This window comes from Vanacampus margaritifer, chromosome 8 (genome assembly GCF_051991255.1).
Source record: "Vanacampus margaritifer isolate UIUO_Vmar chromosome 8, RoL_Vmar_1.0, whole genome shotgun sequence".
NCBI lineage: Eukaryota > Metazoa > Chordata > Actinopteri > Syngnathiformes > Syngnathidae > Vanacampus > Vanacampus margaritifer.
In genome coordinates this window covers 11,180,929-11,199,878 of record NC_135439.1, presented here as the reverse complement: position 1 = coordinate 11,199,878, position 18,950 = coordinate 11,180,929, and the positions used below count along the sequence as shown (strand labels likewise).

At 39.4% G+C, this 18,950-nt stretch overlaps 2 protein-coding genes and 1 long non-coding RNA gene across 4 annotated transcripts; 1 reads left to right on the top strand and 2 right to left on the bottom strand.

Annotated features, from left to right (window-relative positions):
- Nucleotides 1-414: 414 nt before the first annotated feature.
- On the bottom strand, nt 415-4,742 carry necap2 (NECAP endocytosis associated 2). Of its 2 annotated transcripts, none has more exons than XM_077574429.1 (8): nt 4,594-4,742; nt 3,464-3,564; nt 2,950-3,054; nt 2,728-2,809; nt 2,184-2,292; nt 1,942-2,092; nt 1,486-1,570; nt 415-1,222 (listed from the first exon to the last, which is right to left on the bottom strand). In XM_077574429.1, exons 1-8 carry the CDS (start codon nt 4,737-4,739, stop codon nt 1,177-1,179), a joined length of 825 nt encoding a protein of 274 aa, XP_077430555.1. In that variant the 5' UTR covers nt 4,740-4,742; the 3' UTR covers nt 415-1,176. The 2 variants fall into 2 exon arrangements, with proteins under 2 accessions (XP_077430555.1, XP_077430556.1); XM_077574430.1 differs by having other exon boundaries at nt 1,486-1,558.
- An 837-nt stretch (nt 4,743-5,579) lies between these two features.
- LOC144055977 (SUZ RNA-binding domain-containing-like) lies at nt 5,580-17,649 on the bottom strand. The gene is made up of 4 exons (XM_077572282.1): nt 17,214-17,649; nt 8,361-8,410; nt 8,014-8,274; nt 5,580-7,933 (listed from the first exon to the last, which is right to left on the bottom strand). The coding sequence occupies exons 1-4, from the start codon at nt 17,262-17,264 to the stop codon at nt 7,825-7,827; spliced, it is 471 nt and encodes a 156-aa protein (XP_077428408.1). The 5' UTR covers nt 17,265-17,649; the 3' UTR covers nt 5,580-7,824.
- On the top strand, nt 10,078-16,370 carry LOC144055978 (uncharacterized). The gene is made up of 2 exons (XR_013294966.1): nt 10,078-11,190; nt 13,252-16,370. It is a non-coding gene; the product is annotated as an uncharacterized LOC144055978 (long non-coding RNA).
- Nucleotides 17,650-18,950: the final 1,301 nt, after the last annotated feature.

Sequence of the window (18,950 nt, the reverse complement as noted above, 5' to 3'; positions counted from 1 at the left end):
CTTCCACAGTACACACGCATCGGAGTCACGAGACACTCAAATCAAAAGCCTGCGCAGTAAAAAGTAAGCGAGTGATGAACAAACAGCATGACACTAACAATCGAGATAAAAAGCGTTAACTTACCAAATAGTCGTTTCTTGAAAAATCGTCAATAAACTGCCACTAAGCGTTTTCCGTGGAAAATGGACGACTGCTTCCCAAAGAGACATTTAAAAAAAAATACATGAATAGGTGAATCCACCATATGCAGATATGATACTGAACTGTTCTCAGTATATATAAAACAGAGAACCTTATAAGCATTTAGTTTGTTTTTTTTAAACAATTGGTCTCTTAGAATTGCACGGCAGGCCAATGCAAATGTTCTTTCAGTCATGTTAGGTAAAAAGAAAAAAAAATCTAAAATACACCTGTAAAACTAAAACATTTTATTATAGAGAAAAACAGAAAATGAAATATACTGTTTATTTACAAAAAGGTTTACATTTTATACATTTTTTTTCTGAGAGGCACTTAATCAAACACTCAGTGCAACTTTGAATACGTTTGAGGACATTTCTTTTTTGGTAAAAGGCACATTAAAAAGGACACAAAAATACAGGGTAAACAAAACTGAAAACATGAAATTGTAATTCCTGTTTCAACGCGCTTTAGATTAAGGGGAAAATTCCATCAAAATAGCAATTTAGCGACTAATGAGCTCAGTAATGCAGGAACTCCAAAAAACAATCCCAATAAATGAACATGAATTCTTCCAAAAAAAAAAAGGAAAACAGTTTTACTCTGCTAACGTGAAAAAAAAAAAGTGTGACGGGATGAGTAGAGGAGAAAAGACATCCATTTTGATTCTGCAGATTATCAAAGGATTTTATGTGATTGTCCTAAAAAAAAAAAAAAGTGGTGATTGATTTAAAGCAACCAGCACAGAATTCGTCGTTACGCGACAATTAAAAACACAAAGCGGGATCCACAAACATAGGGGAGTGAAAAGGGATGATTGTAAATACAAAAACATTTTGAATGTACATATGAGCATATTTCCTGCAGAGCAAGTTGGTACGTGACCCTCACATGGTGGGTGCTTTGAGTTACAAGTTTCCCACTTATTTTTTCTTCCCGACTTAATCTTCCCTTCCATGGAATGTATGCAACTGGAGTGTGTGCATTTGTCCCACTCAGCTGAACTGCACCCAGCCTGATTTTGCAGCATCTTTACTGGAGCTGTTGTGGAGAAGCACACGGGAGGGTGATGGTGAAGAACCATGAACAAAACAAAATACACTTGGAATGAATGATATCATTAAACTAAAGCATAATTCCCCCCAAGTCATTTTAACTTACTATAATATCCAAAAAAATACCAATGTGCTTGATTAAAAAAAAGTTGAATTGAGATATTTCCTTTTTTTGAAGGGGTTTGTTTTCTAAAAATGTTTAAAAAAATGACTTGGACAATTATAATATTAGACTGCTATAAAACTTACTTTGAACCTGCAGATGTGAAATCTCCCCACATGTCAGTGCTGGGTTGGGTTTCAGGAACAGGCGACCCAAAGTCTAAAAAAGGGACTGAAATAAGGACGTCTCAAATACGAGTGTCGAGAATCAAATCAGCATCGGGTTAGACATGCTGGAGCAAGGAAGTAGGATGAGGATGAGCTAATAGTAGCATCTACTTTTAGTCAGTATTGCATGTATGATGACAATAAATCAATATGTTGACAACACAAGTAAAAAAAAAGCAAGCCTTCCTAAAGAGTGGTTTGGGAAATGGAAGATGCCAGCAATTTCAATTTTGCTACCAGCATTTCTAATCATTGTACACGTACCACAAATAAATATAAAACGAGAGTGATGCAGATAAAATGTTTGCACTCATGATATCAGTACCACCAACTCCTTCCTAGCCATCGTAATTGTAGCAAGAGAAATGTAATCACCGGTGTTTGTTTGTTGTGGTGCAGGTGTGACTGTGTGCTGGCTGCCCGGAGGTGGGATGACGCCGCCAGCCTTGACTCCCGGTGGAGGTGGGAGCAGACCTCCAGACGCGGGGCGCGGCTTAGCACCAGATGCATCCTTCTTCTTGATGTTCTGTCACAAGAGAGTCGCCATTTTTTTTTGCAAACGGTTGCTCTAATGGTTGTCTATCCATTTTAGTGTCATGCTTGAGGAACATAGTCACCCCGATGCTGATCTTGATGGTTTGCCCCTCTTTGAAGCTTAGGTCGAGCTTCGGTGCGGCGCTCTGGGTTGCTTCCATTTTGGCCAGCTCGCCTTCTTGCTTTACCCACCTTTAGAAATAAAAGTATGTACTTGTATAACTATAGATGAACATTAAAAGTCAGATGCCCAATAATACAATCAACTGCGATTACTGCCTTGTAAAGAATGTACAGTATGTTAAAATGTTAACGCATAATGCATGAGGTCTTAAAGCTAGGCAAGCAGTTCTGCTTCACAGCCACAGGCGCCATGATTCAGTGATGTCAGCGGTGGTTTATTAAAGCAGATTAATTTCATTGCTATTACTTCAATATAGGGATATCTGATTTGAGAAGTTAGCCTTTGTCTTTATCAGTAGAGATAAGGCACCTTTTGGCAAGAAAGTTGTGTAGCTTAGCTACGAATAATAGCTATCTTGAAGTACAGAATTCCTTCAATGGAAAGACATATTTGACATGATAACATCTTACGAACTAAGAGCAAAGTGAGTGATGTTAACTTACTTAAAATGGTCTTGCAAAGCAACGTTGAAGTCAAAAGAGTCTCCCCGATCAGCAAATCCCAGACCGATGAAAGCATGACGGCCTACGGTGACAACATTGACGTCAAAACATTTTGTGTCACATTTGATGTGATGAACATGTGACTGCTGGAAGTCTTGCTGCATTATGGCAAAGCAATATAGCTTTAACTGATTAAAAAAAAAAAATACTAAAGTGTCTTACCATTTCCATCCTCTATGCGGATCACAAAGTACCTGCTGGAGTCTGTGACAGCTTCGACTACACTGCCGGGATACTGTTCAACTGGAGCTTGGGCAAAAAGCTCTCCTGCAAACACAAACAGGATGCAGTAGTAGCTCACACAAACTAGCAATTCAAGTATCTAGAGTCTTTTTGGAAAAATATGGCTGGAAATGTTTGACATTACAGGAGAAACAAGACTGTACTGTACATAAGAACATTACATGAAGAAAGTCGACTAATTGAAAGCAGGAGCAGAGTCTTGAGCACCGGTGGGTAATTGCACGGTAGTTAAGAATGTCAAATTGTTGCTTGCCAGTAGTTAGTAAAGATTTTGAATCTTGATTCCATTTCCATATTTCGATTAGAAAATCGGTGCGGAAATCCGAATTTAACAGCCTTTAGGGGTCCATTGTAGCCAAAATTGTAGTGAAAAATGAAAACTACTAGAGACTCGACCTCAGTGTCTGTCTGCGTGTGTGCCATTTTTGTTTACCTGTGATTTTGTCCTCCAACTTGATATAGGCCAGCTTTCCTTTTGCAGTGATTTTCATTCTTCCACTCCACGCGGGTTCGTCCAGCTTCCAGTCAGCAGCACTGTAAACAAAGAAGGGGGGGGTTAACACTTTTCCAACTCTATTTACTTCCTGAACACTACCAGTTCCTCCCAATGAATGGCTAAGTGGCAACACTCTGCAGATCATTCTGGGTTATCATGTGGCAGTTATACATTTTTTGTGTGTGGATATATTAAGCATTGTAGACTATTTGCCCTGTTGCGATGAAGGAATAGTTTGTACAAAGACTCAAACAAGAATTTGGAGCCATTAGGTCTCGGTTTCCTTCCAGAAAAAAAGACCTTCACAGGGCTCCTGAGTAGAACGAAAGTAGTTAAGCATTTTTTTATCTGCAAAAACACCATTTTAACACAAGCAGCTGCCGCTTCATCCAGCGAGAGGAAGTGAAACCAAAGGTTCTCAAGAAGTCAGAACATAACCGTTAATCATGAACTTTGGTAACAAGCTGGATAAAACTAAATAAGGGAAGTCATTACTGTAGCGAATAGCAGGGAGCGAAAATTGGCAGGCAGCGAAACTTAAAGACATTTTGTGCACTTTGATACGTGTTTCAAACACCACAATGTTTTGAAAATGTTTTGTTCTTGTTTCTTATTTTTCTTTTGACCTCACATTTTAATCAGTACAAACATTAACTAACAGAAGGAAGCTGCCGGGTTTCAGCTTTCCATATGTTGGAAGAAAACCTGGGCAACTTTGAGCAATGACAGTATGAGAAATAATTAACAGTTTTGAGAGAAGAGAAACTATGTATGCTAAATCACAATACAGAATATCAACAGATACTCATTTAGCAAAAAATAAATAAATACATTTGTCCAAAAATGATGACTTGAGAAAAAAGTAGTGCTGGAAAGTACAACTTTACACAACTAAGAAGTAGGTTTGTGGACTTTAAATTGGTTTATGATTTGAAAGGCCGACACGTTACTAAAAGAAAAGCGGAAAAAGGTCTTGACGCAAAGTGTGTGTCCGATAACGGAAGCAATAGCAATAAGCTAGCGACTTGACAGTTCCGGACGTCTCGTGAATCGAACATTTTTCTCACCGGTATCCACGGTTGGAAGCCCGTGGAGGAATCTGGTAGACGTGTACTTCGGGCTTCACACACAGCATCGATTCATAAGTGTTGTCGGCTGCCATTTCGTCAAGTGTCAGTTGATAAAACTCCAACTTCCGACTTTCACTGCACATCTCAGTCGCTATTGGATGGAACGGACCAGATGTCGAAAGAAGCTCGGCACGCTTAATGCAGCGCCGCCACTGTTCAGGGGGATTAATGCATGTGTCGGTTTGTAAATGTTCCTTACAGCTATAAATAATTTGATTTGTGAGGATTATTTTGATTTCAAAATGTGATGTCGTTTGACTACTATAACAATCTGCCTGGTTTGGAGTCATAGGGAAATACAATACACCGTTTGTTTACACTGTAAAAGGAAATATACCGGATGTTCGAAATTGGATTAAATAAATTGACAACAAACGAGACACGTTATTCTGTTGATAAGTACTCACATTGCATACTTAAAAGTACAAATAGGCTACTTGTGTTTTTAAAAAAAAAAAAGTATTTATAGTACTGTAATAATTTAACCCCACCCCCGCAAAAAGAGACTATGTCTAGCTACTTAGAAAAGTTTTAAAATTACTTTTAGTATTACATGTAAAGCCAAAGGGGGATTATTACAGTAAGTGTGAGTCAAAACAATCCTGTGTTGGTCTAACAACCAAAACCTTGGATATTTGACCTTGAGGGCCTGGTGGATGGAACGCGTGCAGTTAATGTCTATTTAATCTTGAAGTTGGAACATTAAAATAGCTTCAAAAGAAAATACATGCACTTACTAGATTCATGAATGTAGTAAATACAATTCACAAAACAAAATCATTCAAATGTGCATCGTAGTATGTCTTAATCATACACTTGGATGTTATATTGAATCGTACACTGTCTCTATTGAAGTGATGCACACCTCACAAGAATACAAACTTCCACCTAAGGAATGAATTCACATAAAAAACACAACACAATTTATTTTATGGTAGGTTTATTAAAGGGATTTTTATCCATGGGTGTTTTCAGGATTCTAAATATGACATCAAGTAAACCTCACACTTCTGCCGCTGTGATAGAAGAATAGAAGTTAACTTTGTGAGATCAAATTGTCACACATTAATGACAGTTGCGGGTCGTATGAGCATTACTCTCAAATCTAAATTTCATTTTATTGATAGGCTTCCCATTTGTAAACCTGACCTTTAAGGAATCTATCAGGAGTATTCATGTTTGTGCCTTATTCTAAAATTAATGCATTTCCAAGCAAACAGTCCCAACCCAATGACATTACAGCGATAAAGTTCTGAGTTTTGAGAATGAATATGCTACCCTGAGTTTCCCGATAGCAATACAGCTTTAGTAGCATATGCTATGCTATGACCTTTCCCAGGTTTCAGTGACTGCTGCATATCACTCAGAAACCTAGTGAAACCCATGCATACAGGAAGAGCTTGTTCTATTGACAGACGGCACAAAGAACAAATCAAATATCAAAATAGACACAATCTCAAGTATATAACAGATTTCTCCTATTTGTCACTTGTGAAAAACAAAACAATTTATCTGCACCTAATGAGTTCTAAACAAGGTAATAATCAGACTGCAAGGTGTAATATTTCTAATGTCGATCAAGGGAGGCTGAGAAAATATACAACAAATTTGACTTTTGACCTGACAAAGTGAATATAGTTTTAAAATTCCAGCATTAAGTTTTTATCTTGTGATATTTCTTGAATCATTGTCTCATTTGTGTAAAATAGAAATTAGAACAGATTTTTTTAGACCGTTTAGAAGAAATATGGTATGTACTATTTCTTCACTTTTTAAAAGTATATATTTGTAGTGACAAGTACAATTACAGAACGCCTCGTTAGACTTTTTGTAACCAATTGCTGCATGTGGCCACCCCCGCCCACTTTGCTTAACTTATTCTACATTCATTAGTGCAATGAGCACCAGATGAATAAGCATGTCGGTCATTTAGGAGTTAAGGCATAAATGTGTCGAACATTTAAAAACAATGTTCTAAATGGCCAGCTGATTAGAACATTTTCATGATTTCCAAATTTTTGTTTGAGAGGTTGTGGACATCTGACAACGGTGTAAAATGTCACGAGAAAAGAACCAAACAAAACTAATTTGACTACTATAATCCTCAAGTTAGATACAGAATTCCTGTTGTAATATAGCATGATAATTGACACATCCTCCTTTCTTAGGTTGTCTAGGCAATAGAGTCGTTTGTTAATCATTGACCAGCAATCATCTTAATGGCAGTCTGCGACTATATGCTGCAGTATTTGATATTAACCAATTGGCTGCAGATCAAGCAAATCAAATACATTTGTTTTGCAAATACTTTCCATTCAAAAACAACTTGAAGTAAATACAATTTGATGTGTAATTCTTAAAACTGAAATAAACTCTACTATAGTCTAGTGTCCTCTGAAACAAAAACTTGAATGCAATTGAAAAAAATAAAAACAAAAGACCATTTGAACATAAAGCACAACACTGACAATGGGCCAAAAACAAAATGAGGAAGGAATACATTTGTTATTGCTTAAATAATGAAACCTTCAAATATTTTATCTGGGTGATGATTGGGCAATCCGCGAACAGTTCCTTTGGGCCCCTTCTGTATTAAAACACAAAAACCGACGTGTGCGATGATTTAAGGGTGACACCAGGTTGACTTTATGCCCAGTGCCTAACACCAGTGATACTTAACGCAAACACTCAACCGCCTGAACCCGTCTTACCGGAGGGCACGCAGCCATGACCCGTTCAACTTCCCATGGAAGGGCCAGCTCATTCGTTCACATCTTTCCAGGGGTTGTTCCACGGCTTCATTCACCTGGAAGCGACTGACACCTGCCATCCTGACACTCGCCCGCAAACGCGTAAGAGTCAAAGGGCACCTCATGGTATAGCAAAGTATCACAGTGTTTAGGGACGTTAGGCAAAAGCCTCCTTTTATAGTGTAGAACAGGCGAGGGTGTGGCTAATCTCTGCCGGCCCCTCCTATTGTTCCACGTAGGGGAAAGGCAAGGCGGATGGCAGAGACCATGCCAGTAAGTTGGGCAGAGGAGAGGGTGGACGAGATCTTTGTTTATCTTCATCTTGCAAATGTTCACACACCACTCTGCTCTTGATACCGCACACCCTTTTCACTGCTTTTGGGAACACGTTTGGCCTCAATAGCAAGGAGGCTCTGGTTTATCTGCCAAGACGGAAGCCTGAGGTGCCGTCAGGCCCGGCGGGCTGGCGAATGACATGATTGTTGGGACGAACTGGTTCTGGTGGCTGCGCATTCATACGAACTGGCCTAGCGAAACGAAGAGAACCAAGTAATTAATTTTGACAAGAACAATTGTCAGTTCTTGTTCTTTTTCTGGGAAGACTTACCTCTCTTGGCCCGGATTGTCCTGAGGTGTATCATCTGATGAAGCACTACCCAGAATCCTCCGACGAGCCTCAGCGTACTCCGCCTCCCGCTGCGCCAAAGACTTCATCTGCTGGGAAGGCCGAGATGAGGATGCAGGATTTCCCGCAGTACCATTATTTGACGGACGTTTTAAAATTCTTATTTGTGGCGGTGGTGCGGCAGGAAGAGATTCATCTTGGATTACGATCGCAGTTCTCACAGGTGAACTTGAAATGGACTTCCTGCATAGATCATAACAATATTAATATTCTTTTTTTTTTTCTTTTTAAATCAATAATTTCCATGACGTCTTAGCTCCTGTGCTTACTTTGCCTGCTGGTTTATTTTCAGCTTTGCCTCAAGTCTTCTCTCTATTTCCTGAAGAGATATAGAGTACATGCATTTTATTAAGATATATACTACTAGATTTAAGAAATATGTTCAGACATCATGACAGAAATGTGAAACAAACTTGACTCAAAATAAGTTAACACCTCATTTGACTGTTTAACATAATTTCTTATAAAAGGGACACTAAAATTACAACAAGCACAACTGTTGAATTGAAGAGTTAACCAGATCATACATGTATTGACTAGCCCACCCAAAACAATTGTGTTTGTTTGACAGTACTGTGCAAAATTCTTAGGCCACCATCTGCAATGAAGTACCATTGTCACAGTATGGTATACTTTAGATATGTTAATGAGTAAATTAAGTAAATAATAGGACAATACTGTTAGCAGATTACATACAAACTTTGAATGCAATTTCCACAAAACATTTGGGCAAGATGATGCATGAGACTAGGCAGGGAAAAAAAATATTGGTGAGGATCTGGACAAGCAATTTTTTGTTCTTTTTTGGGGCCATTTGAGTCACAATGGTGCCAATAAAACCAGGATGTAGCCTAATAATTAACAAATAAACAACAAAACTTTTTTTCCTTTTACTTACTGTTCTGCACTCTACTACTTATCGTCATTGTAAGTGCAATGCTAAATTGTCGACATGGGTGGCTAGTGAAGGATATTATAACATTTTAATACCTATTTTCATATATCGATTATTGTTACTGATCATGAACATTTAATTCTTCATTTTAAGTTTGTCAAAGTGTCTTGTGTCCTGAGCAGGGCACATGATGTTGACCTCGTATGTTCTGGGTTAAAGCTGGGACCATATTATTTAGTCTAGAAAAGTTCCTTCTCATCACTTTGTACGAAAACATATTTTCGCCCTTGCTATACACTGATTGGTCCAGAATTTCTTGTTTTATTTTGTACACGTACATTGTGGTCTTGAACAGAACTTGCTTTGCTTTTCCATTAGTCACGGTCATTGGTGCTTTTGGGTCAAATGATAAAGTGAGATTTTGTTATGAAGAAGAATATGAAAAGTGCCTTGAAAATATACATATTTTGGCTAGAGACGAATACAGCTGCAGCTTCGCTAAGAGTTCTGTTGTTTGACATGCCCTTCAACTGTATAACACATTTGCTCATTCATGAAGGGAGAGATATTCTGCTTGGAGACTGAATTGTAATAAAAGGCTGGCCCTTCGAAAGAAGGGTGTGCATTGTTGATCAAAACCTGTCGGAGTTTGATTCAATGGTGTAACAGGAGATCTCCTCTAAGAATTATCCTGCGCAGGAAACTCTGTTCATTTCTCATCTCACCAGTTGGTTTATTGGACACGCAAAAAGTTATGGATTAACTACACCCCTCAGTTGGTGATTTTAATATACCTTCTTCAGTTGGTGACCCTCCGACGGCAAGGCGTTTGACGGTTGTTGCGTTCGCGGACGGTTTGAATTCCTGGCGCCATATTAATTGAGGTAAGTGGAGATCTTATCCACGTTTGAGGAATTCTTTCTGTCTAGGAGCGCTCCGGCCGCCATGCGTTCTTGTAAGATAGCCAAATCAAGGGTGAGATTTGTGTGAGCAGAGGTAGAAGTTTAAGTTGTTTGGTTGTATGGAGTCAATAATTGTGGAATTTCCTACGGTATTTTAAGTATACATATTTGTGGTGCACATTGAATTGAATAGCGATCGCTCGTAAGTCAGTCTGGGAAACATTTTGTCTTTACAATTTGGTTTTTACAGACGATAGATACGTAGATAATTGATTTGAAGTCTGCGTATATGAGGTTAAGATATAAGTAAGTTGTTGAAGTTGAGAGTAAATCAGCTGGGGAAACATTATTGTTGTAACCAAGCGGTAGATGTATGGGCATTGGTTTTACGTCCATACATATTTAAGTTGAGAGAAGTCGGCTCAAAAAGCATCTTTGTCTTGATCCCTGCCTGATGCGCGGGAGAGACAAACACTTTGTTTTTATGAGTAATAGATTCTTGGGTAATTAGATAACGAAGATCCTTGAATAAGTGTTGCCGATTAAAGCTGCGGGAGGATCGACTGCTTCATTTTCTAGGGACAAAAGACTCAATTTATGGAAGTCAGATTGACATAAAACGGATTTAGTACGCCGTTTTAAGATTAATCGATAGGTCTATGAATAATTGGATATTGACATTCTTAGACAAGATATAAGAGATAAGATGTATTGACTCAACTCGTGTAAGTCGGGCTGACTAAAGCATATTTGATACGACGCTTTAGATCAAGCCAATAGGTCTATTGAATATTCGTGATTAAAATTCAAAGACAAAGAAACTGTTGAAGCTGGGGTAGCGCAGTTGACATCCGGATATTTATGTGTTGATATGTCGTACAAAACGACATGTCTTGTCTGTCCGTTGTGTGTATGCCGTCTGATCGGTGAAGAAACTCTAACGTTACGGTAAAATCTTAAAGGGACCGCGACGAGAACAGTTGATTAATTCTGTTATAAGTGAGACGTCACTTCATTTAAATATTAATACAACTGAACTATGATAATCTACAATATAATATAATACAAATCAATAAGCTATAAAATACCTGAGTTAATAATTAAGACGAAACATGGACACTCTATTTGAACTCAAAACACAGTGGTTTGACCCGAATGGGATTCCGTTGAGTTTAGATGGGATGACGCTGGATAAACAAATTGGAAACGCATGCGCTGTGGCTATAGGGATTTTACCTACAAAGGCTAAACGAGAAACAAAAAAAGAACTTTGCGACTGGATGCAAGACGGCTGTAGAAAAGGTTATTTTCCGCCATTACAATCTGCAGTGTGTCTAATCTCTTTGATGAAGAGCGTTGAACTTGCATGTGTGAAAAAACGTCACGAACTAGATGAGCTGGTGCAACACACATCTGTAATTTCTTCGAGTGGAAGAAAAGCCAGAAATGATCGAAAGCTTGTTGATAAAATAATGAGTAATGCTAGAATGTTAGCTTTAGGCAGTTCTGTGAAAACAGCTCGCATGGCTGTGTCACAGACGAATAATAACAAAGAGGCTGATTTGCATGCTAAGCAAGTAGCTTCACCGCTATGTGGCACGCTGGAAGATACGGTTACAAACTCGCCATATGCTGATCCTATACGAATGCTACGCGAGGTACAAGCGCCGATATTGACGGTGAACAGTGGAAATTTGGATGTGAATTGGACCGGTGAAAATCGTGAAACGACTGCCGAACGTCCCTCAATTTCGCAAGCGTCGCATGCATTGGCGGCGGGCGTAACAGCATCCGTAAATCTGTTAAGTGAAAAATTAAGTGTATTACTGAATATGAGAGGAGACGCACAAGAAAAAGTGGATGAAGCGGAAAAATTTGGAATAGAATTGGCTAGACATGCGGAAATACCACATAAGTTGCGCGAAGTATGGCGTACTTCTTTAAATCGCTTCGAGAGGGCGGCGAATGAAGAATTGTTACAAGACAGACGTGCAGAACAGGCTCAAAAAGACGATTACCATAAACGACATTGTATTACTATGATGGATCATAACAATCAAATTGAAGACCTTCAGAGGAAATTGGCTGAGCTGACAGTTGCTGTTGGAGGGAAAAGGGAAATAGATAACACTGACAGGCCCCAAGAAAGTGCTCCTGCTAAAGCAACTCGCTCGAATAAAAAAAATGGAGGTAACATACAAGCTCCAATGTGGAGAAAAGTAGATCCTGCTTCAGGGTCATCGGCTACGGTGTACAAGCCCTACGCTCCGTCTGATTTAAGTGTGCTTTTGCAAAAACTTCCTCCAATGCCGTCTGGAGGAGAAAATTGGCTTAGATCTGTGCAGAGAGAGGTCATAGGTCAAATTTTGACGGCGGGGGACATGCATTCACTTTTAACAAACGCATGCCCTTTATCTCAGCTGCACACGCTAATGGATGCTTCAGAAATGTCACTTTTGAGGGATGATGAAGCATTAACACGTGAAAATTATGAGAAACTATTTAGAGTATTAGGTGAATTATTCCCGATCCCGGAGATTGTCATATCTGATTTGGTGTTCGCGCCAAAAGCTGATGAGGAAGCAGCTACCTTCATTGACCGTGCACTTGTTGAATATTCGTTAAAAACTGGACACCTGCCAACTGACTCTGTATTATATTCGCAAATTTTCAGAGCAGCTGTGCTGAAAGGGATTCCTAAGTCTGTTGTGCAGGCTTTGGACTCGAACCCAGATTTGCCCGGGGCAGACCATACAAGGTGGCTGTCTCATCTTAAACATCATTTGAGAAGACATGCAAAAGATATCGACTCAAAAGTTGAAAAACATAAGAGTACTGAATGTCAATTAGCAATTATACAATTACAATCTTTAAAGAAAAAAGAGGAGCCACTTTTAGCTCCGGCCTTCACTGAGATCTCATCACCTGATTCTGTGGGAGAGTGCGCTGTGTTCCGGTCGGGTCCTTCTGTGAGACAAGACCAATGCTTCAAATGTGGTTCAACTGGCCACTGGTGGAACCAATGCCGAAGGCAACCACGTGAAAATTGGAGCAGAGACCGTGTGCAACACAAAGGCCGAGGGAGCCCCTATCAAGATCAAGATGGTGGCCGCTACTATCAACAATACGGTCATGACCTCTATCAACGCCGTGGCCGCGGAAATGACTACCGTCAAAGGGGGCGGGGCTCACGTATGCGAGCAATGTCACAACAAACAGAATTTTTTTCCCACAGGAGAGGCCTACAGAACTTTACTAACATTTACTAACCCCTAACTAATAACACTACCAAAATGCTCTTTCAAAAAGAAGGGATGTGAATAAATGTTTATTAGTGACTAAATGAAAATATTTTGCACCCAGATAAGGTGATGAAAAGGTCAATCTAGTCCAGTCCACGGGGCACCTGGTTCCACATCTTGCCTATTAGACCAGCCGGAGGTCCGCCTTCTACTCAACCCCCACCTTCAGGAGCCAGCCACCACCGGGAATCAACAGAGAGACCAGCCAGCTGCTCCAGTGACCAGACGTGCCAGCCGAGAGGCCATTCAACTGCTTCCAGTGTCAGCTAACGAGCTGAGGAATTACTACATGAAGATTGAGTTTCGCTGAGGACGTCTTTCGAATGGAAACAGGAGGAATGTGTCCCTTTTTCCAGGGCATTCCACAAAGAATGAGTCACAACTTGGGAAGATAAAATCCCGGTGACCGATTTTTGCACCCCTGGCAGTTGGAGAGAGGCAGAAGGACCCTCTTCACAAAAAGGCTCTGTTCAACCTTCTGCTGATGCTGCTCAAGGAACCTGAGTGCACCATCCACACAAGAAAATAAAGAAAGTGATGACTGTTTAAAAAAAAAAAAAAAAAAAAGAAAAAATCACAAGATGGCTACTTCGAAGAGACAATGCGTCTTCAATTGCGTCTGCATCACGACACTCTTTCTTATACTGACTGTTATGCCAATTTTGTGTTTTTGGGATCCCCTAACCACATCTATAAACGCAACCACAAAAATTCGGGCTAAGCGAGACATGAACTCTCCACACATTCCCTGGGTTATATCCAAAACGTATGATGACTCAGTCACGGTGACAGTTGCCCCAAACACAAACACCTCTGTCAAAATTCCCATTACGTCATTAAAGGGATTTAGAGGATGGGAAGAGACAAGGGGAGGAATATGGGTGAAATATTGGTGGTATTTGACAGGAAATGTTGCGCAACTAGATTGGGGTACTTTTATAACCACCCAAAGTGGACAATATTGGCCACCGGGAAAAAGCAAGGAGGCTGTTTTCTTTTCTAAAAGGACAACACTGCGTAAAATGGGAGGTCAACTCGAATTAACCTTTTCCATTCCCGACGGGAATATACGACCAGCTAATGTAACTCTATACAACACCTCCTGTTTTGGATTACTGTTATGGGCATGGTCCCACGGCGTTGACCCACGTTTTCCTATTCTAATCTGTGTAAATAAGACTATGAGTAAGCTAGACCAACCAAAAATGACTAAATACTCAATGGAGAATGGGATAAAAGCTGTAAGTGTACCGATTGATAGTGTAATTGAATGGTTTAGGGTTACTACAGGAGTATCCAAAAGCAGCAACAATTGGCTATTGCTAGCACACGAGGCAGCACACGCCTCTGGTAAGGAGTGTGTAGTATGTGTGGGACCACGACCTTTATTGAGAGTAATCCCGGCTAAAATCGAGGAACAATGTATAATGGAAATTATGAATAAAACTGCCCCAAATGCCAAATGCTCTCAATGGGATAAGATATATCCACTAGTGAATTTGCAGACAACTAAACCAATATTTTCAAAGGAAATTGCAGATGGTAATTTTTCATGTATTAAAATGACAGGTACCGGAGAACAATTGGGAGAACTAGATCACATTTCACACTGCACTACAATAATAAATGTGGGTCAAAAATTCAAGCCGCAATCAAGGGCTGACATTTGGTGGTGGTGTGGGCATAATCAGATATTTGACAAGTTGCCTTGGGATGGCAAAGGATATTGTGCTCTCATCACCCTTCTTCTGCCAGTACAACTTTTTCCCACCTCGGTTGATAACCTTTTACAAATGATTGACACTTGGGAACCACAATCTTCTCCTCCTTTCCATAGAATTAAACGATCTTCTTGGCAACAGGAAAATGTCCCCACCTACATTGATGCAATTGGAGTGCCGAGAGGTGTGCCAAATGAATACAAATTGACTAATCAAATAACTTCAGGATTTGAATCCCTAATTTGTTGGTGGTGTACCATTAACAAAAATGTAGACAGAATTAATTATGTGCATTACAATGTACAAAGACTAGGAAATTGGACTCAATCTGGATTTGAAGCTGTACATGGCCAATTGGCTGCCACATCTTTGATGGCTTTTCAGAACCGAATTGCACTTGATATGCTATTGGCAGAAAAAGGGGGAGTTTGCTCAATGTTCGCAGATCAATGTTGTACCTTCATTCCTAATAATACCGCACCGGATGGTACTTTAACTATTGCAATTAAGGGACTCCGGACACTTAATAGAAAGATGAATGAACACTCGGGTATAGACACTTCGCTATGGGATAATTGGATGACTGTATTTGGCCGCTACAAAACCTTAATTTCCACAATTTTGATATCAATTGCTGTATTTACGGCTCTAATAACAATATGCGGATGTTGTTGTATACCCTGTATTCGTTCCCTTTGCGAGAAAATTATTTCTGCCGCAATTGAAAAACAGGACGTACGAAATAAGTCTTCTTACATGATGATGGAGTCTGTTACTTCCTCAGCCCGGCCTGCTGCAACATCCGATGTAGATCCCGCTGGAATCTTTGTGTAAAATGTTTAAATATTTAGTTATTGGGCTTAGTGTTTACGTAAGCCCAAAAGGGGGACTGAAGGATATTATAACATTTTAATACCTATTTTCATATATCGATTATTGTTACTGATCATGAACATTTAATTCTTCATTTTAAGTTTGTCAAAGTGTCTTGTGTCCTGAGCAGGGCACATGATGTTGACCTCGTATGTTCTGGGTTAAAGCTGGGACCATATTATTTAGTCTAGAAAAGTTCCTTCTCATCACTTTGTACGAAAACATATTTTCGCCCTTGCTATACACTGATTGGTCCAGAATTTCTTGTTTTATTTTGTACACGTACATTGTGGTCTTGAACAGAACTTGCTTTGCTTTTCCATTAGTCACGGTCATTGGTGCTTTTGGGTCAAATGATAAAGTGAGATTTTGTTATGAAGAAGAATATGAAAAGTGCCTTGAAAATATACATATTTTGGCTAGAGACGAATACAGCTGCAGCTTCGCTAAGAGTTCTGTTGTTTGACATGCCCTTCAACTGTATAACACATTTGCTCATTCATGAAGGGAGAGATATTCTGCTTGGAGACTGAATTGTAATAAAAGGCTGGCCCTTCGAAAGAAGGGTGTGCATTGTTGATCAAAACCTGTCGGAGTTTGATTCAATGGTGTAACAGGAGATCTCCTCTAAGAATTATCCTGCGCAGGAAACTCTGTTCATTTCTCATCTCACCAGTTGGTTTATTGGACACGCAAAAAGTTATGGATTAACTACACCCCTCAGTTGGTGATTTTAATATACCTTCTTCACTAGCTAAGGGCAGAACACCACAAAACTGTACGACACTTGCTAGTCTGTATTATGTTGACTCCTATTTAGTAATATAATTGACTATTATTTAAAAACTGGCAGTGAGACTGCTGTTCCAACGACTCCCGAGTCAAGACAACACAACGTTCACAGGAAGTATCCATCTTGGATTTCCTACACAACGGGAACCACGGAAGTGACGTCAGTCATCGCTTCCGCGGTAAATGAATCGAAGCCCCATGACAAATATTATCAAATTCTTCCAACACTACGAACTCGTATGAACGAATACAATCGTAAGCTAGTTAACAATTACAACGACTGTAACATTAACTGTCTAAAGTTGCTGTGACTAATTATAGCCACACGACCATGACGTTCCATTGCAGTGTACCGTAGCCCTTATTTCAGCAAATAGTGGCTTTAAATAAATGGTTATTTATACGCAAAGCAAATGGAACTGAAGAGTATATCAAAGAAAATTATGAATATGCTGGAAAATTACATTTGCTGTTGACCCAGGTAGTCGCTAAGACTGCGAGGCCTGTTGGGAAGTCACAGGCTGGTTATCTGTAATACGCGAGTTTAACAAAAAACAAATAATGCATCCTAACACTGAAACTTAATAATTCAACATAAAGCTTGTAGAGTAAATGCCTCTCTGTCTGCGTTTCTTACCCCGCTGTCTGCCGCTTCTTCCCAGCTCTCTGCAACCTCTTCATCCTCCATTTTAACAGCCCACAACCGCCCAGCTTTGGCTCCGCACCAGCTAACTATTACCCATCCGCGCAGAAGCAGGGTCTACTCGCAACAACCCGGACCTTGATTCGGCGAGATTTCTGTCGATGTAACGAAGGGCGCGGACCTCAGAGGACTGCCAACCCGTTCTTTTTTATTAGGCCAGCTATCGCAATGCTCAACAGAAGGGAACCCTTCCTGGTTACGGTGGTGCCTCGAGCTCTCACGCCTGGCGTCACGTCCACTCGGCATTAGTTCTTCCGAGCACCTCTCACACCTAAATCTCCATAATGTGGTTCCTAAAATACATTCCACAGATTTAGCGCATTTAGTTGTTAAACTAGAAGCAGAGTGATCGCGTGGACGATATAACTAACTTCGCAAACGCCACACTGGCGACTTTGGGTCATTTTTAAATTCAAGATTTGTTTAATTATTATTCTCTCTTTTAAGTGACTTGCACAGTCATTCACACAGCTCCGTGTAAGAGGTTAATGAAGAACAAGTTGTAAAGTTGACAATTATTATCAACAGTCTAACTGGCATCGGTAAAAATACTACTCCAAAGTAGTTTTTTGTCCAGATGAGGAAATAACCCATGGCTTTGAACGCAGCATCTCAGTAATCGAAACTACAGCCTGGAATGTACTCTGTATGAATCAGTGTATCAGATTCGCCTGCATAGTCCAGTCTTTTTATAAACCTGGACTGAATTACTGTACTGTACTTCAAATGACGTCAATGTGCAGCAGATGACATTTATTTTGGTAAACGTGAAAGATTTAATTACGTTTCACTGTAGATGACAATAGCCAACGATAGTAAAAATTGTTATTATAATATGCTATTTAAATCATTTAAAATACTGCATCGGGGTAAATGTGCAAGAGCACACGTTTGCGTGGATTTGTTCTTTTATTATTTGTTTTATAGTGAGGTAAAAATCCTAGCAGAGTCCACCCAAAAATGGGGATACGTGTACCCACTACCTCTGCAGTGAAGGCACTCCAGGGGGTATGTGAGATTTTAAAGTAAATTTCAAAAGTAGCATCCATGCAAAGATCCTTAAAAAAATATTAAATTATGTTAATATTTTAGGAAAAACATGAGTTCATAAAATTAATCTCAGATTCAGAAGGCTCTTCAATTTCATTGTCCTAAAAAACCTGATTCTCCCCATAGCAGAATGGTTCGACCCAACCTGTTGTATACCATGTAGTACCTGTCAATCATTTCAAAAATGTTTTTTTAAAATAAGTTATTGGTTTATTTTTTAGACCAGATCTTTGCCGTGACCTATTAAAAAAAGGTCAGTTAGTGGTGATAAATTGAATGTGCACAAATATCTATTAATTAAATTCAATATTTTTTAGATCTTTTTAATTCTAAAAAGTTTGAGACCACTATACAAAAGAAGTTCCAAAGTTTGATAAATTAGACAATGATGGCCCAACACAATATTTTAACTATATTGTGTAATAATTGGTAATTGGCTGAAAAAAATATTTCACAGGGGGGTAGTCAGTGGAAAAAGGTTGAGAACCACTGATCTATGACACAGTGGTTTTACATCAACTAACACCTAAAAAATACTTTACTCTTCGACTAACAAGAAATGTACAATGGTGCGTTGACTTATGCATTTAAATTGCTCCATGACCTTGCTTTTCTTGGAAA